General features: G+C 40.2%; 1 protein-coding gene across 1 annotated transcript in view; it reads right to left on the bottom strand.

The window, feature by feature from the left end:
• Positions 1–17,772, bottom strand: part of grm7 (glutamate receptor, metabotropic 7) — a 279,002-nt gene that overhangs the window by 62,510 nt on the left and 198,720 nt on the right. The window contains 1 exon segment of the mRNA NM_001113008.1: positions 16,626–17,558. Within this exon segment, the coding sequence (NP_001106479.1) occupies positions 16,626–17,558 (933 nt within the window).

Raw genomic sequence — 17,772 nt, 5'->3', positions numbered from 1 at the left:
ACTTTTTGGCTTTCATTGTGGACGTTAGCCTTGAAAAAGTGATGCTAATATGTTATACAGAGTATTAAATTAAGTTTGGAACAGCAGCACTGGACAGACGTTATTGTCTCTGGATATGAAATGCTTCCCAGTCCCTTGTCAAAGCAGAGATCTTGTATATTATACAGCACATAGGCACAGCAGGTAGCACTGGGCACGGCTTTAGCACCACAGAGAGAAACTCACTGCAGGTAAGTGAACTGATTAGGTAACACATCATCACAGCGAAATATTAAAACATGTTATTAATGGAGCAAGAGAAATGTGAGATTAGATTCCGTGCCCTTCAGCAAGTGAATAAATAAAGTAATTGCCATTTGCTCTCCTCCTTCAAGTTTCCAGCAGAGCTGTGATGGTTTATTTTATACCGGTTCAGCTTTATGGAGCTTTGGTTCAGTAGGGGGAATATCCTTGCATACCTGCTTAGGGCACAGTGTTACGTGGCCCTTTCCTCAAGGTATCAGCACATTTCATTTCCTACTAGGAACAAGAGACCTGGCCCTTAAAAGTACTGTGATTCCCCTGTCTCACCCCAAGGTGGATAAGTAGCCCTTATGTTTTAGAAACAAGGTAACTTATTAGCACAAGTGCCACAGGTTATGTCATCTTCTATAATAAAGTGTTTTGCTTGAGATTATCTTTATACTGTACATTACACACTTAACACCTTGAATCTGCAAAGTGCAATTTCAAGCACAATCGCCATGTCCCACTGCACTTGGGGACATAAATGAGCCCTTCAGTTTTGTAGCACTAAGCATGTTATCTCATTATAGGGGGGGTCTCTGGTCCCATAATCCAAAAGGTTCTCCTATTCATCTTCTATTTTGAGTACAAAATTATTGTCTGGTTGCTAGGGTAAATGGGTCAAACAGCTATTGAAATTGCAAACTGGAAAGCTGCATGATCCAATGTCATGAATCTGACACCATTGGGATAATTTCTATCCATATATCATGCCAAGGCTGCTGCATTTTGAGAGAAAGGAGAGAGATACCATTATCCAATGCACAGCACATCTCTGCTTAACCCAAGGGCCTCCACTCCCCATAGGCTGCAAGGTCCAGGATATGCAGAATGTCCTTATATAAATAAGTTAGATGGCATTATTTTTTCTAGATTTCATGATATCAGCAGCTGTTGCTTTACTAATATCATAAATGGGTAACCCGAGTGACCTGCCTGCTGTGTTTTCTGGGAGGGGTTGGCAGAACAGCAAAAGCTTAAAGTGGAACTCCACCTAAATACAACTTTTTGAAAAGTAGACATCATTTCAAGCAACTTTGCAATATACATCAATTAAAAAATATGCAGCCTTTTCATGATATTTAATGTAATAATATGGTTTGGAACAGTTCCCTAAGCCCCGCCCCCTGTTCCCCATCTGATCTGGCTGACTAATTTGAGACTCAAGTAAAATATAACAATTGTCGACTGTCCTCTGCCTACCGTCATCCTGCATCTCCCAAATCCCACAATTCCCTGTACCCGTGATGTCAGTGCAATGCATTGTGGGTTATGTAGTTCCTTTTTGAAGGAACAGATTACAGTGATAGGTATATTAGGGGTTTCTGTGGGGCTCTTCAACAAATTTTGGTTTGGAAGTCAAAGCCAAAAGTTATTGGAAGAGGCATCTACTGATGCTTCACTGCTTAGTTATCTCAGTATTAAAATCTAACAGGTAGCCTTCTTTTACCTGGGGCAGCACCATCTTGACAGATCTTCTGAATTGCGGAGCACTCTAACAGGCACCGGGGGCTAATGCCCACTATTGCATCAGATTGCAAAAAGAGTTCGGTTGCAGTCTCAGTATTTCATTTTCATGTGATGTTTTCTGGTGACAGTCGAAAGGCTGAACATGTCGAGAAACAAATGACAGCAATATTGTATACCCATCAGAAAAGACTTACCAACTAAGAATTGTTTTGCCTACACAACTCTCCATTTTCGTAGATGTCATCTCAAACATTTCCGAGCATTCTGAATAGGTCTGACACCCTCCTTCCCTTTCGTAGGCTGGCGAAAATCAATATAAATCTGCTGGAGCTTTCAGGCTGTCAGTGGGTGGCACGGTGCCAAGCAAAGTTTTTGCTTTACTCATACGCTGACATTAACAAGATACAGCACTTATTCACAGTAAAGTGAGAAGCTTAGATGAGACAAACAGCTATGAACTATTATTAAAGGGCAACTGAAGTCCTTAAAATGTGTTGTCATAACTGTTTTCCCTGGTACAGAACTGTTGTAAACCACCTAAGCACAAAAGCTGTACATCTATGATCTTTTAACTTGCCTCCAAACTCCTCCAGTTTATTTCAGAGGTAGCTTTTTTTTGGGGGGGGGGGGGGAGACAAAATATAAAGGATATCATTTTAGGATTTTGTGGCCCAAGCCTTGCTTTGTAATTAAACCCTTCTCCTTCTCAGTATATTACAGATATTAATACATTAAAAAAACTATACAAAAGACATTTCTATTGAACAATGAGAACAAATTCAATTGTGTACATAAAAAGGATATCCTTATAACACCAACTCCATTCTGTAAATTTTAACAAGCAAGTTACAGAATGGAGTTTGTAATAAAATGATATGCTTTTGTGCACAAAATTGATTTTGTTCTCAGAAATATGTCTTTTGTATATTTTTTACCAGTGTATATGGCCACACACTCATTCTATGTACTGGGGATTGTTTTTTGTATATGGAATGTATTTTTGTATACAAAATGTACTTAGGACAAACGGCACGCCATACATTAGACTTTGCCACGGCCTTCAAAGTTTAAAATGCTGGTGTTAATGGCAGTTTAACTCTGTTGCCCAGAGATTTTATATATGGTGTTATTTAGAATTATGCAGCTTTATAAACAGGTGATGTTTTTTTCATGGTAGAATTAAGTACACTTCTTTTTATAAATGTCCCATAGACCAGTAAAGGGTGTGGGTGCTGAAACCGACAATTCTCTATTCAATTTTGGTTCCTAGTACAGTTTGGTTGTATCTAATTACTATCTGGGGCCTGTGTTGGCATCTGTTCATAGCTGTCTAAGTTACCCATACCATATTCAATTTGTTTGGGCAGCCTCTCTTACAGTGAATGATTTTAGCCTAGTGAGCTGTCTTGTGGAATAATTTTTCAATAGCCCAACTGCGAGAGATGGTACGGCCATTCATCATAGCGCTGGTGCTATTCAGACAGCAGGCCATTTATCTGTATACATAAGAGTAAGCAAATCTAGAAGCTTTCTGCAATGTTATCAATAGGGAATGACTGCACCCTAAATAGAGAAAGACAGCAGGTGGCCTGCGGGCATTTAACTTATCTAACTGTCTGAGGTTTCAGGACTCTAAGAGCCAAAAGCAAGGCCAGTTCTCATCATTAAACACCGATCACTGTTCAAGAGCTAATGGTCCATTTAATAATGTCATTATGGTGACACCATCTCGCCCTAAATTTTTCAGAACCAGACTGGAGGACAAAATGAGGAGATGGAATGGGACTTCTTCATCTTTCATAACAAACCTTGACTGCAAAAATTACATTTTATTATCCCCATTATACCTGAAAACGGTTTCACAAATAAGTATACAATCAAATAAGTAAACGTGCACCTTCCATACATGGGTATTAAAAATGTGCCATCCATGGCCTTGCTGCCTAGCAACCAGGCAGTGGTTTGAACAAGAGACAGGAATATGAATAGGAGATGGCCTGAATAGTAAGATACGTAATGATAACAATAATAATAACAACACTATAGCCTCACAGAGCAATTGTTTTTTTTAAAGACCAATTAAAAACTTGCGATGAATAGGCCTTTCATGAAGTATGGTTTGTGGAAGATCTGTATAGGAAAGTTAGATAGCATGTGTATAATATACCTGTAGATACGTGGGTTAAGGTGCCCATACACCTTTAGATTCGCTCACTTGGCGATGTCGCCAAGCGAGGGGATCTTCTCCTGATATCCCCCACCTGTGGGTGGGCGATATCGGGAGAATCCAGGCTAATTCAATCGAATTATAATGTTGGCACATGTAAAGTCGGCCCAGGGGCCGCATCAACGAGCCAAAGCGGTCCCTGATCTGACTAGATTTGTTAACCTGCCCGATTGATATCTGCCCGATTTCAGGCCAATCGGTAGTGCCCACACGGGCCGATTAGCTGCCGAATCGGTCTAAGGGACTGATATCGGCAGCTGTAATCAGTCCGTGTATGGGGACCTTAAGGGCTCTGGCACACAGGGAGATTAGTCGCCCGCGACAAAACTCCCTGTTCGCGGGCGACTAATCTCCCCGAGTTGCCATGAGCCGCCATCCCACCGGCGAACATGTAAGTCGCCAGCGGGATGGCACACGTGTCGGCGCGATTTCCCGAAAGAGTCTTTTTCGGCGATTTCGGGAAATCGCGCCGACACGTGTGCCATCCTGCTGGCGACTTACATGTTCGCCGGTGGGATGGCGGCTCATGGCAACTCGGGGAGATTAGTCGCCCGCGAACAGGGAGTTTTGTCGTGGGCGACTAATCTCCCCGTGTGCCAGAGCCCTTAGACTGGAGTTGAAAATCTGCAGAAAGCTCTTTTACAAGGTCTTGGGTTCACACCACCCACTTGAGGTCAGTCATTTGGTTGGGCTCCTCTTATCTTATTAAAAGGTTATTGATATATAAATACAGCCACCCTGGAATACCCCTAGGATAATCCACAACAGCAAATAAGCAGCAGGAGCTAATCTCATCTAACTGAGACACTCCATGTAAGCTTGGTGTTAGTCTATAGTTTGGTAACTCCTGTAACAAAGCTGAACTGGAAGTTAATGGATAAGAACAATCGCCACTGGATTCTCTGGATAGATGGGCCCAAGTACTAAATGTTCAAAATCTCATGCAGCAAGGAAGAAAAGTTCCAAATGGCGTACAATTGGTGGAAACATTTTGAAGGCATTTGGAGTCATTTTTTTTTTAGAAGATCATGGGCCGAACGTATGCACTTTCATTTTAAAGATAAGGTGCTTGGAGAAAATGAAAGTATTCGTTCAACGTGCTCAACCAGTTCAAAATGTGCCTAATACAGACATTTTTTCATGTGCGTGAAATTTTTGTGGCAGTTTCTCTAAAAAATTCTCCAATGCGAAATGCAGAGTTTTACAGCAAATCAACGCCTGCCAGAAAAATTCACTCATCACTAGTAAACATGGTACATGTGCCAGTATGTCATACAGGGATATTCCTAATATGTAGTATAGTATTCAGACAAATACATTCTATATTTGCAGACCTAAATACAAATGAGTTCACAAGCTTGTAGAATTGTATAACGTCAGTTATGAAGAAAGACTGGCCAAGTTGGGACTGTTTACACTGGAGAAGAGGCGCTTAAGAGGTGACATGATAATTATGTATAAATATATAAGGGGACCATATAATAACCTCTCTAATGTTTTATTTACCAGTAGGTTCTTCCAACGGAAGAGCTCCATTTATAACGTCATTTAGCTGTCTGTACTCCTAACAATGCGAGACTGCCTCAAATGGACTGTAACACTGCACTACCTGATATGGTTGGATTATAACACATTTAGGCAAATAGAAGAAAAAAAGAATTGTACAAGTATAGGGTCCATTATCCAGAAACCCATTATACAAATATTTGTGAATTACAGGAAGGCCATCTCCCATAGACTCTATTTTAATCAATTAATTAAACATTAGTTCATTTTTCTCTGTAATAAACCAGTACCATGTACTTGATCCCAACTAAGATATAATTACCCCTTATTGGGGGCAGAACAGCCCTATTGGGTTTATTTAATGGTTAAATGATTCCCTTTTCTCTGTAATAATAAAACAGTACCTGTACTTGATCCCAACTAACATATAATTACACCTTATTGGGGGCAGAACAGCCCTATTGGGTTTATTTAATGGTTAAATGATTCCTTTTCTCTGTAATAATAAAACAGTACCTGTACTTGATCCCAACTAAGATATAATTACCCCTTATTGGGGGCAGAACAGCCCTATTGGGTTTATTTAGTGGTTAAATGATTCCCTTTTCTCTGTAATAATAAAACAGTACCTGTACTTGATCCCAAGAAAGATATAATGACTCTTTATTTGAGGCAAAACAATCCAATTAGGTTTAATGAATGTTTAAACAATATTTTAGTAGACTTAAGGTATGGAGATCCAGATTACAAAAAAGTCCCGAGCATTCCTGTACAATTTTGAATATAGATTTTTGATTCTGATTGATCATTTGGAGTATGGTAGTAATTTATTTTAATCTGTGTTGGTGCCACTTTTTGTATGTGTATGTGTATATATATATACATATATGAGTGCTCTTGGGGATATACTCTTTCCCTTCCCACAAACAAAAGTATGAATGCCTAACTGGCTGCGACCTACTGGCATATACAGAAATAGCTCAGCTCTCACAGGGCCTTGCACGCCTCAGCAAGAACATATAATGTTAATGATACATAATTCACCGTTTGCGCCTGGCTTGAAGTCCTCCATGATCTAGGGATGTCAGCTAACCCCATGTCATTAGGGGGATAATGATCCACTCAGCTCATTTCTGAGACCTTATTTCTGAGCTAAACCTTGACTGTACATCAGCACCGGGCAACGTGCAGATATTGCTAAGTTACAGCTCTCAAATGGGTGCTGAGAGTTGCAGTCCGACAACAGCTGGAGTTTAAAGGCTGCCTGTTTCTGCTACAGGTAGGTGGACAGAAAACCATCAGTAAATATAGAACATGTAAACATTAGATATAGTTCTAGTGACAGATGGAAGGACATAGGCTTATCCTAAACACCTAATATTCACTTATGGGGGGATGCCCAGCCCATATCTAGAAACAAGCAATAAATCTGGTGCCATATCTATATATATAGATTCCACTCATTGTCCATTTAGATTTTGTAGAGCCAATAACATAGACATCATATACAAATCTATATATTTTCATTGTTTGTCTCCACAGCATCAGGGAGTAAAATATTTCCTACCAAGGATATTCCTATTCTAAGTTGTTATCCTCTGTGTACAGATCAACTATGTAGAACGAATGCCCTTGTATTTTAATTACAGCAAGCGTATCTGTTATGTGCCATGCACCCTAAGCCTACAGTATGGCTGCCTCCTCTGCTACAAAGGGGCTTATTTATATGAATGATCAGAGCTTCTGAACCAAACACTATATAATAACAATGCATTGTATTTACATTTAAAAGGAAAATCATCATCATAAAAAAGGGATGCCAACCAGCTGGTAGTTCACTGCCAAGATGGTAAATTACCAGTTAATCCAGGGGCTGTTTTACAAGTTTACACCTCCATCTGCCTGTAAATTTGTGATTCCCTGTCCGTCTCTCACCTCTCGGAATCAGTCAGCTGACCCATCTTTAAAACCCTTCAGCCCCATTGCCACAGCATTCAGCTCCTAGACCTGCCCATTCTCTGCCCCTTATCAGCGATTGTAAGCTCTTTTGGGCAGGGCTCTCTTCACTCTTTTATCGGTTATTAATTGCTTTATATGTTACTCTGTATGTCCAATGTATGTAACCCACTTATTGTACAGCGCTGCGGGATATGTTGGCGCTTTATAAATAAATGTTAATAATAATAATAATAATTACACAACCCCATGACACCATTGCCCACAACTTCCACCTGTGGGTCAGTAAAATGAGCTCAGAAAGGTGGAAATCCTATCAGGAAATAAAGTTTAGTGTCTCTCAGAGGCAAGGTCAGTCAGATGGTTGGGCTGGCAATCTGTGGGTTCAGGCAAATGCCAGAGGGGCTGCTGTAAGATGCCATAGACAGTCACTATTCATTGGGCTGGTGGGGGCTGTTTGGGCCTCAGTGTATTTAGAATGCCAGGGCCTATTTTGCATCCCATCCAGACCTGATCAAATCTACTTCCATTTTCTCACAATGCAGCATTTTTGTCACACTTTACGGCTGAGATTCTACCAAACATTTAGGGCTCTGGCACACATAGTTACATAGTTACATAGTTACATAGTTACATAGTTACATAGGGTTGAAAAAAGACCATTGTCCATCAAGTTCAACCCATCCGAGTAAACCCAGCACACAACCTATACTAACCAATCTATACACTCACATACATAAACTATATATATACAACCAGTAATACTAACTGTAGATATTAGTATCACAATAGCCTTGGATATTCTGCTTGTTCAAAAACTCATCCAGGCCCCTCTTAAAGGCATTAACAGAATCTGCCATTACCACATCACTAGGAAGGGCATTCCACAGCCTCACTGCCCTCACCGTGAAAAACCACCTACGCTGCTTCAAATGGAAGCTCTGTTCCTCTAATCTACAGGGGTGACCTCTGGTGCGTTGATTGTTTTTATGGGAAAAAAGAACATCCCCCATCTGCCTATAATCCCCTCTAATGTACTTGTACAGAGTAATCATGTCCCCTCGCAAGCGCCTCTTTTCCAGAGAAAACAACCCCAACCTCGACAGTCTAACCTCATAGTTTAAATCTTCCATCCCCTTTACCAGTTTAGTTGCACGTCTCTGCACTCTCTCCAGCTCATTAATATCCTTCTTAAGGACTGGAGCCCAAAACTGCACTGCATACTCAAGGTGAGGCCTTACCAGGGACCTATAAAGAGGCAAAAATATGTTCTCATCCCTTGAGTCAATGCCCTTTTTTATACAAGACAGCACTTTATTTGCTGTAGTAGCCACAGAATGACACTGCCTGGAATTAGACAACTTGTGATCTACAAAAACCCCTAGATCCTTCTCCATTAAGGATACCCCCAACACACTACCATTCAGTAGATAGTTTGCGTTTATATTATTTCTACCAAAGTGCATAACTTTGCACTTGTCAACATTGAACCTCATTTTCCAGTTTGCTGCCCAGTTTTCCAATTTTGTCAAATCGCTCTGCAAAGCGGCAGCATCCTGCATGGAACTTATAGTTTTGCACAATTTAGTGTCATCAGCAAAAATAGAAACAGTACTGTCTATGCCCACCTCCAGGTCATTAATAAACAAGTTAAAAAGCAAAGGACCAAGGACTGACCCCTGCGGTACTCCACTAACCACACTGGTCCAATTAGAAAATGTTCCATTTACAACCACTCTTTGTACTCTATCCTTCAGCCAGTTCTCTATCCAATTACAAATATTATGTTCTAGGCCAATATTCCTCAATTTGATCATTAACCTTCTGTGAGGTACTGTATCAAACGCTTTAGCAAAGTCCAAGTAGATGATATCAACTGCCATTCCAGCATCAAGGTTCCTGCTCACCTCCTCATAAAAGGCAACTAAATTAGTCTGGCAAGATCTGTTACGCATAAAACCATGCTGGCACAAACTAATAGTATTGTGAACTGCAATGTATTCAACTATCCTATCCCTTATTACCCCTTCCAGAAGCTTTCCTACTACTGATATCAGACTAACAGGCCTATAGTTTTCAGGCTGAGAACGAGATCCCTTTTTAAATAATGGCACCACATTAGCAATCCGCCAGTCTCTCGGCACCATGCCAAACCTCAACGAATCCTGAAAAATTAAGTGAAGAGGTTTGGCAATCACAGCGCTCAGCTCATTTAATACCCTGGGATGAATCCCATCCGGCCCTGGACCTTTGTTTACCTTTACATGTTCAAGTCTCTTTTGAATTTCCTCCCGAGTGACCCATGCGTCAGTAGCTAAATTACTAGAACTGGGCATTTTACAAGGGAAGCCTTCATTATCTGGCTCCTCAGATGTATAGACAGATGAAAAATAAGAGTTCAAAATTTCTGCTTTTTCCCCGTTCTCATCAACCAACGTACCCCCCGTGATAATAAAGTTCCCACCCCTTCTTGCTTCATTTTTTTACTATTCACATAATTAAAAAATAATTTTGGATTCTTTTTACTCCTAGCTGCAATATCCCTTTCCATCTCTATTTTAACTTGCCTGATAGCTTTTTTGCTGCTTTATTTGCTTCCTTGTACCTGATGAAAGTTTCCGCTGTCCCAGCTAACTTGAATGCTTTAAAAGCAAGTTTTTTATTACCAACCTCGACCCTAACTCTTTTATTCAGCCATAAAGGTTTTTCTTTGCGATGCCTCTCCTTGCTTACAAGGGGAATATACTGTTGTGTATACTTGCAAAGCAATGTTTTAAAGATGTTCCATTTTCCTTCTGTGTCTAACCCCATGAAAAGCCTTTCCCAGTTGACACATTGCAGAGATGCCCTTAAACTGGCAAAGTCTGCACGTCTAAAATTGAGGGTTTTAGTTACTCCCTTATAGCGCTGTCTCTGCAGCATTATCTCAAAGGAGACCATGTTGTGATCACTGTTCCCCAAATGCTCACCCACACAAATGTTAGAGATAAGATCAGTATTATTAGATATTACCAGGTCCAAAATAGAATCATTCCGAGTAGGTTCTTGAACCACCTGAAATAAAAAGTTGCCATTTAGCATATTTACAAACCTACTAGCTTTTTCTGACTTAGCCACCCCATTACTCCAGTCAATGTCCGGATAATTAAAGTCCCCCATAATAACAACTTGACCCAATTTTGAAGCCTCCTCCATTTGCAAAAGTAGCTGGGCCTCATCCCCCTCATCTATACGGGGTGGTTTATAGCATACACCAATGATCATTTTCTTTGTGACCTTCAGCCCTACTGAAATTTCTACCCAAAAAGATTCAACGTCGCCCGCGACAAAACTCCCTGTTCGCGGGCGACTAATCTCCACGGATTGCCATCCCACCGGCGAAAATGTAAATCGCCGGTGGGATGGCATACGCGGCAGCGCAACTTCATTGAAATCGCGCAAGTTGCCTCGAGATGATCTATTCATCACTGTAGGAATAATTAGTAGAGTGACATAAGAAATCTCAGTAAGGCAAAAGAAAAAAACAAGTCTATTTATTTAGTTAGAACAGAAAAGTGCTTAAAATGAAAGCACAATATCCGATTAAGGGAAATTTTGATTGTCACTCTTTAATTCTTGAGCTGTGTTAGCAAAACTTTATCTACTTGGCTCCATCCCCGTCGTAGTTAAATTGATGACCTGCATAGTCTGGGAGGGGTGAAACCTTTAGGACCGTGTGGAAGCCTGATGGGCTGACCAATTACTGTGCTTACACTCCCCCACCCTTTTACTTATTCCCAAACATATTGCTTCATTCGGTGGAATTGCAAGGGACATAACGCAATAGAAAATTGCTCTTATAAATGACTGATATTTCCTTGCATTGGCTTAATAGCAGTCATTTCAATAGATCCTGCTGAAAACAGGCTTTAGAATAGAGGCCTTTTAAGTGAGCGGTCAGGAGTTGAATGACTAAAGTAAAAGAATCATTTATTTTTCTCATTACAGCTGCGCTGCTGGTCTGGACGGCCTGGCTGCTTATGCTCTTGATCAGGGGATTCGTACGGAATGGGAAAAGTCATGCAGAACAGCTGTGAGGGACACTTCTGGGTGACTTCTCATTAACTTCATTGGACCCATTCATCTCATTAACCTGTTACGGCTCGGTTCTGTAATGCCTTCAAGAAGCTGCTACATGGTTAGTCAACTTGGCCAACAGTAACTGCTACCTATGTCGGAGGCTGGTTGACAGAGGATAATAGATGTTGTAGAGCAGTCTTCTCAAACGTAGGTGAATGAAGGGCGCCTTAATACTGAAGGCCAATGGGGTGTGAGATTTAGGTGTTTATTCCCTATTTCTACTTTGATTATTCCTGAAACTATAGCATGGTGACTGCTAGGGCCATGTTTTCATATAACAGTAACTAAATTAAGTGCTAGGAACCCACCCCTGGTATTATTTTGCCCAATGTGAAACAAGAACACAAAAATTCTGAAGCCCTTTGCCCTTAGAGGTACAACAATACATCCCCTGCTCCATCTCTGCAATGATTGGTGGTACAGGTATGGGACCTGTTAGGGATCTTTCTGTAATTTGGATCTCCATACCTTGAATCTACTAAAAAATCATATAATAACATAATAACATCATTTAAACCCAATGGGATTGTTTTGCCTCCAATAAGAATTAATTATATCTTAGTTGGGATCAAATACAAGGTACAGCTTTATTATTACAGAGAAAAAGGAAATCATTTTTAAAAATAAGAACTATTTTCTTATAGTCTATGGGAGTCTATGGGAGATGGGCTTTCCGTAATTCAGAACTTTCTGGATAATGGGTTTCCGCATAACGGATCCCATACCGGTACTACAACCTACCTCCCCATTCAGTAATCACTAAAGTCTTTACTAGGACTTTGGTTGACTTCTCCATTAGTATGATGTTAAAGGTCACAACATCTTTATTTATTTACTTTCCCTTTGTAGTTCTATGAATATTGTATGCATAATTATGTTCCTGTTGCTTTGTTGCCCCTTGCTATTATGGAAGTACAAGTATAGGACCCATTATCCAGAATGCTCGGGACCAAGGGTACTCCAGATAATGGGTCTTTCCGTAAGTTAAGTCTCCATACATTAAGTCTACTAAAGAATCAATAAAACTTTAAACCCTATGGGATTGTTTTGCATCCAATAAGGATTATTTATATCTTAGTTGGGATCAATTACAGGTACGGTTTTATTATTACAGAGAAAAAGGAAATCAGTTTTAAAATTCTGAATTATTTCATTAAAATGGAGTCTATGGGAGACAGGCTTTCCGTAATTCGGAGCTTTCTGGATAACGGGTTTTTTACTGTTCTTAGTAGTCACAATACAACCTCACCAACCCATAGCCCTCCTGTAGTTTTATAATCCCATCACAAGAAAAATGCAGGGGAATTGTGGCCTACCAGCTCAGGAGAAAATGAAAAGCCATCTGATGTTTCTTTGGTCAGTTCTAAGCAGAGCAACATTACTAAATACATTTTCAGCCGACTTGTCATTTGGCTAAAATGAGCAGCTGGTGGTGCTGTTGTTTCCAATATATTATATTAGCAGTCTGATAACATCTAATATCTCGAAAATGTGCATTATCAATTTGTTTCAAGAGTTTATATGTTCTCTAAGGTATCATTGCCCTTTAACCTTTACAGCTCTGTTACTATACCTGATGGGTGGAGATATCAAGCCTCCCTTTAAGTCCTTAATTATAGATCACATGCTTGGGAACACAATGTAAGGAACATGTCATTAATCAGCTGTTGCCAAACTCTAACTGTCAGCTGTTGGCTGTCAGCGGTTGTGGTTGGATTTAGTTTAGTAACAGCTGGAGAGTCACAGGTTAAAAGGCCCCAGATGTAAATTGCGTAAGTAACAAGCACACCTTTCCTTTACCATCTGTGCCAAGTAACTAATATTAGGCAGCTTGACAACTGTGATAAGGAGAATTTTTATTAGGAAATAAGTTGTTAATCCTTTATGTGCCAGGCAGTGAGGAATATATGGCTCAGGCACAAAAGTACCAACCTTGATATAAAGGGATTCCCATCATTTAGGACAACAAAAGAACATCTATGGAAATCTATCTGAAACCAGGATAAAATAGATTTAATATGGTTTTTAAATGGCATTTCAATACATACTCTAAATACAGTTGGCAAATGTCATTTGGCAAACAGAAGCCTCTGTGAAACAGACATGGACTTCATTGTGATCACCACCTAGTGGCATTTTCTCAACCGCGGGTTGCCACCTGCATAGAATTTTACCAGTTCAGAATGTAAAACGTATACGTGATGTCAATGGTGTTGGAAGAAACTAATAGAGAGGAAGACGGGTTCTTTCTTTCCAGAAAAGGTGGCCACCATATTAAAGCCCACTATGTTTAAGTCTTCAAATCACTTGGCATCAGTTAGGACCCCCAATGAGCATACAGTCCTAGGCCCTCCAGCAATAAATCCTCTGATTCCTATTTCCACTGCTGATTCTAAATCTCCAGCTATTATGTACAAAGTTCTGGGCACCCATGCTCCAACTTTTGGGTTAATATGGCACAAGGCTGCTGGCCACATTTCCATTTAGTATAACTTTAGGAGGAACAACAAACAACTAAAATGCATTTCAAGGCATGGTCCTCACTTTTATTAAAGACAACAATGACTATAAATCAAGGTTATGGGTTTGATGATGATAAACTGTTGTTCCACATTGGCACTATGTTGTGCAGCTTTTTCTAAGGTTTAACTTCAAATCTCCAACCATAACAATGTCTGTGGGTTGGATTAAAATAGCATTACTGATTCCAAAAATAGCCTCTACCCATAATCCGCCAACATCTTCCTGTCTCTTAGAGATCAATGTTCTAGACCACGCCGGAGCTGTGCAAAGCCAATTACATACAATTTCCCCTCGTGCCCAGTTTTCAGCCTGCGTCTCTCGTCCACTAATTTCGCCAATGTTCATTTTGTCTAAAGCAGATGCCAAGATTATTTCTCCTCATCAAAATGATTTAGCTGCAAAAAGTCTGTTCCATTTCTCTGACAGCGTGGCCCCATTCATCATGCTGACAGGATACAATTGAAACAGATGCAACAATGAGACTAATAGCTCAACTGATTCTTATTGATCTGGTGCCATTTTGTCTAATTAATAGTCTACTGACTATCTGCTAAGAACTGTTCTATAGTGCGATACATGCAAGTGGATGTTTTCTTTATCTATCAAGCCTTTCGGTGGCATGTTCAAAGACAGCTTTGGTGCATAATTTATAGCTACAAAGAAGGCTGATTAATTAATGGAGGAGTAGGTGGGTGATAGCATGAAGCTGCCTGCCAGGGAATTCTGGTAGACAAATAGCTGTTTGCACAATACACTCCATATTTTGAAAAGCCGTTAGCCACATAAATCACATTCGGACATGGGAGGTCTGCAGTGTCCCGTTATATCTACATTTCAATATATTAGTTATAAATGTATTAGAAAGAGAAGTCATTCTGTCAACCAATCAGATATCTCCATTGAGCGCAACTCTATTTTCTTGCCACTCCAGGTACCTAATGTAGTTGGAGATATGAACAATTCATGTGCTGCCTTTTATAGACTCAAGCGGTTTGTGCTCTCAGCATCACAATGTGCTAACTCCTTCTCCTGCCACCGCCATTAACATCAGTGTCAGTAAAATGAATAGGAGATAAGAAACAGATCATGCAGATTTCTCACATTCTGATTCAGGTGCAAATGGACCGAGGACTGAATTACTGGCACTCCATGTGGCCATAATAGAACTTCGCAGTGGTAAACGGCTTGATGTTGCATTTCTGAAAATACTTTGCACATAATAGGAGCATTCTCCCAACGCTCTGTAAAACCCTGTACTGAAGATCTGGGCTTTGCCATCAGGATTATTATGTATTAATGCAACTCACACGTTTTGAAGAAGACATTGGGGGCCATGTTTATAAAAGAATGGATTTTATTTTATGCCAAAACGAGCATATCATTTGGTGTAAAATAAAATCCCTATTTATAAATTTGTGAGAGGGCTAATGCCAAATATCACCCCAATTTGTGTGTGCATAATTAATAAGGAATATGGCATTTGGGACCTAACATTTGATCAAATGAATGTTTTCCTCCAACTGAAAGCTGGCATTGGAGAATACCACTGTGTGCCGTAGGCCTACGCCAGAGTGACATAAAAACACATACCAAAACGCTACACTTCAAAGGTCCCAGCAAAGACTATGGAAGTGTTTAGGTAGGACCTGGTGCAAGCCTAGTAAGCCTGAATACTAGTTAGCATTGCCAGTTTCTAGGCAGCTTTACTAGACTGGCAGGGGTTTCTATATGAGGTCTTATTTGCAGCCAGTTTGCACGTGGCAATGTATAAGAATGGCAAAATTGTCATGATATTGGTCTCTTAAAAGGCAATGTGCCTTTTCCCAGAATTCCTGCACACCCCACTAGCTGTAAGCTATGCTTTAATACTGGTTTAAAATTTACACCCCAGTGTAAGGGAAGCATTTACTAAGTTCGATTTATTTTTTCACAATTCGTATTTTTTATTTTTGCGCAAAGTACGGTTTTGTTGCAGAAAAAGCAGTTTTTATCTCCATTTATTATGCAACAAAACTTGCAACAAATCTGAAAGATAAAATACGCCATCTAAAAGCTGTCGAGATCATGTAGAAGTCAATGGCAGGTGTCCTTTTTACAAATGGAAGATCTTTGCTTCGTGGTTTTAGAGGTTTTTGACATTTGTGCAACAATACGAAAAAGTTTTTTCCAATTTTTTTCCATTCAGATTTTTTAATAGATGAATAGACATTTGTGGCTATTGTGGAAACGAGTTTAGTGTTTTCAAAACTCTAAAACCATGAGAATCCAAATGTTGATAAACACCCCGTTAATGTTGTGCACCTATGAATAGGCCTCAATATAGACATCTTTGGCAATTTCTTAAAAGTGATCTTTACCAAAAACGTCCTCAGACTGTATTGCACTGGTTCAGGGATCTTTCAATTTCTTTCAGTATGTACAAATGTTACATGGAAATCCCCTTCAAAATGACCTACGTACCAAAAGGCTGTTTAGAGTAACCAGCCCAGACCATGACTGTAGATGAGAATATGAAGCATATACAGACACGTTTACTTACCTTTTCTGCTGACTGTGAAGTTCCAAAAAATATTGGGATGAAAGCCAGCCAAACTATACAGGTAGTATACATAGTAAAGCCTATCGGCTTGGCTTCATTGAAGTTCTCTGGTACGCCCCTTGTTTTGATGGCATACACAGTGCATGTCACCATAAGGAGGATGCTGTATCCCAAGGAGCATATGATTTGTAGATCTGTAATGTCACATTTCAGGACCCCTCTTGCCTGCTCCGGGGTCACTGTGTGCTGCCCATAGTCAATGATGATACTGGGAGGGGTAACTCCAAACCAAATAAGGACTCCTAACAGCTGGACAGATATTAAACTGGAAGTGATGGCCAGCTGCGAAGTGGGGCTGATAAGCCGTGGGGCTGTCACTGACTTTTTACCCTGTTCGAAAATCCTGTAGATCCTGTTGGTTTTGGTTAAAAGAGCTGCATAGCTGATGCACATGCCCAACCCCAAGAAGATGCGTCTGAAGGAACACACAGCCACATCAGGCTTGGCAATCATGAGGAAGGTGATTATATAGCAAAGGAAGATTCCTGTTAGCAGGACATAGCTTAGCTCTCTGCCTGAAGCTCTAACAATGGGGGTGTCGTTGTACCGTATAAAAGTTGCCATAACAAAGATGGTAGCAATGATTCCAAGCATAGCTAAGAACACAGGAATTACAGCCCAGGGGGAGTGCCACTCCAGCTTGATAATGGGGATGGAGTCACAACCAGTACGGTTTTTGTTGGGTCGCATATTGTAGTCACAGAGGTTACAGGTGAATTCATCCCGCAAGTACTTATAACCATCACACAACTCACAGTTCCAACAACAAGGCATGCCTTTAACCATCTTCTTCCTCTCACCCATCATACATGGCAAGCTGCAGACTGAGGGTGGGATCTCTCTTGGTCCTTTAGCCCACTGCATGTCTTCGATCTATGACAGAAAAATGTATACATAAAGACATAAATATTAGGGATAGACAACATTTGGCATCTCTCAATGGGAAGTCTCATTACTACTCTTTCCAGCAAAACTGGAAATTGCAGTTTAACAATGGCTGAAGAGACCAAAGTGTTTTATTCTTAAAGTGAAAATGAACAAACAAAAAAAAATATACATCAGGAAAGACCTACAACCATTTCTGCAA

Source organism: Xenopus tropicalis, chromosome 4, assembly GCF_000004195.4.
Source record: "Xenopus tropicalis strain Nigerian chromosome 4, UCB_Xtro_10.0, whole genome shotgun sequence".
Lineage (NCBI taxonomy): Eukaryota > Metazoa > Chordata > Amphibia > Anura > Pipidae > Xenopus > Xenopus tropicalis.
The sequence above is the reverse complement of the archived record's forward strand: the minus strand, read 5'-3'. Positions and strand labels throughout refer to the sequence as shown.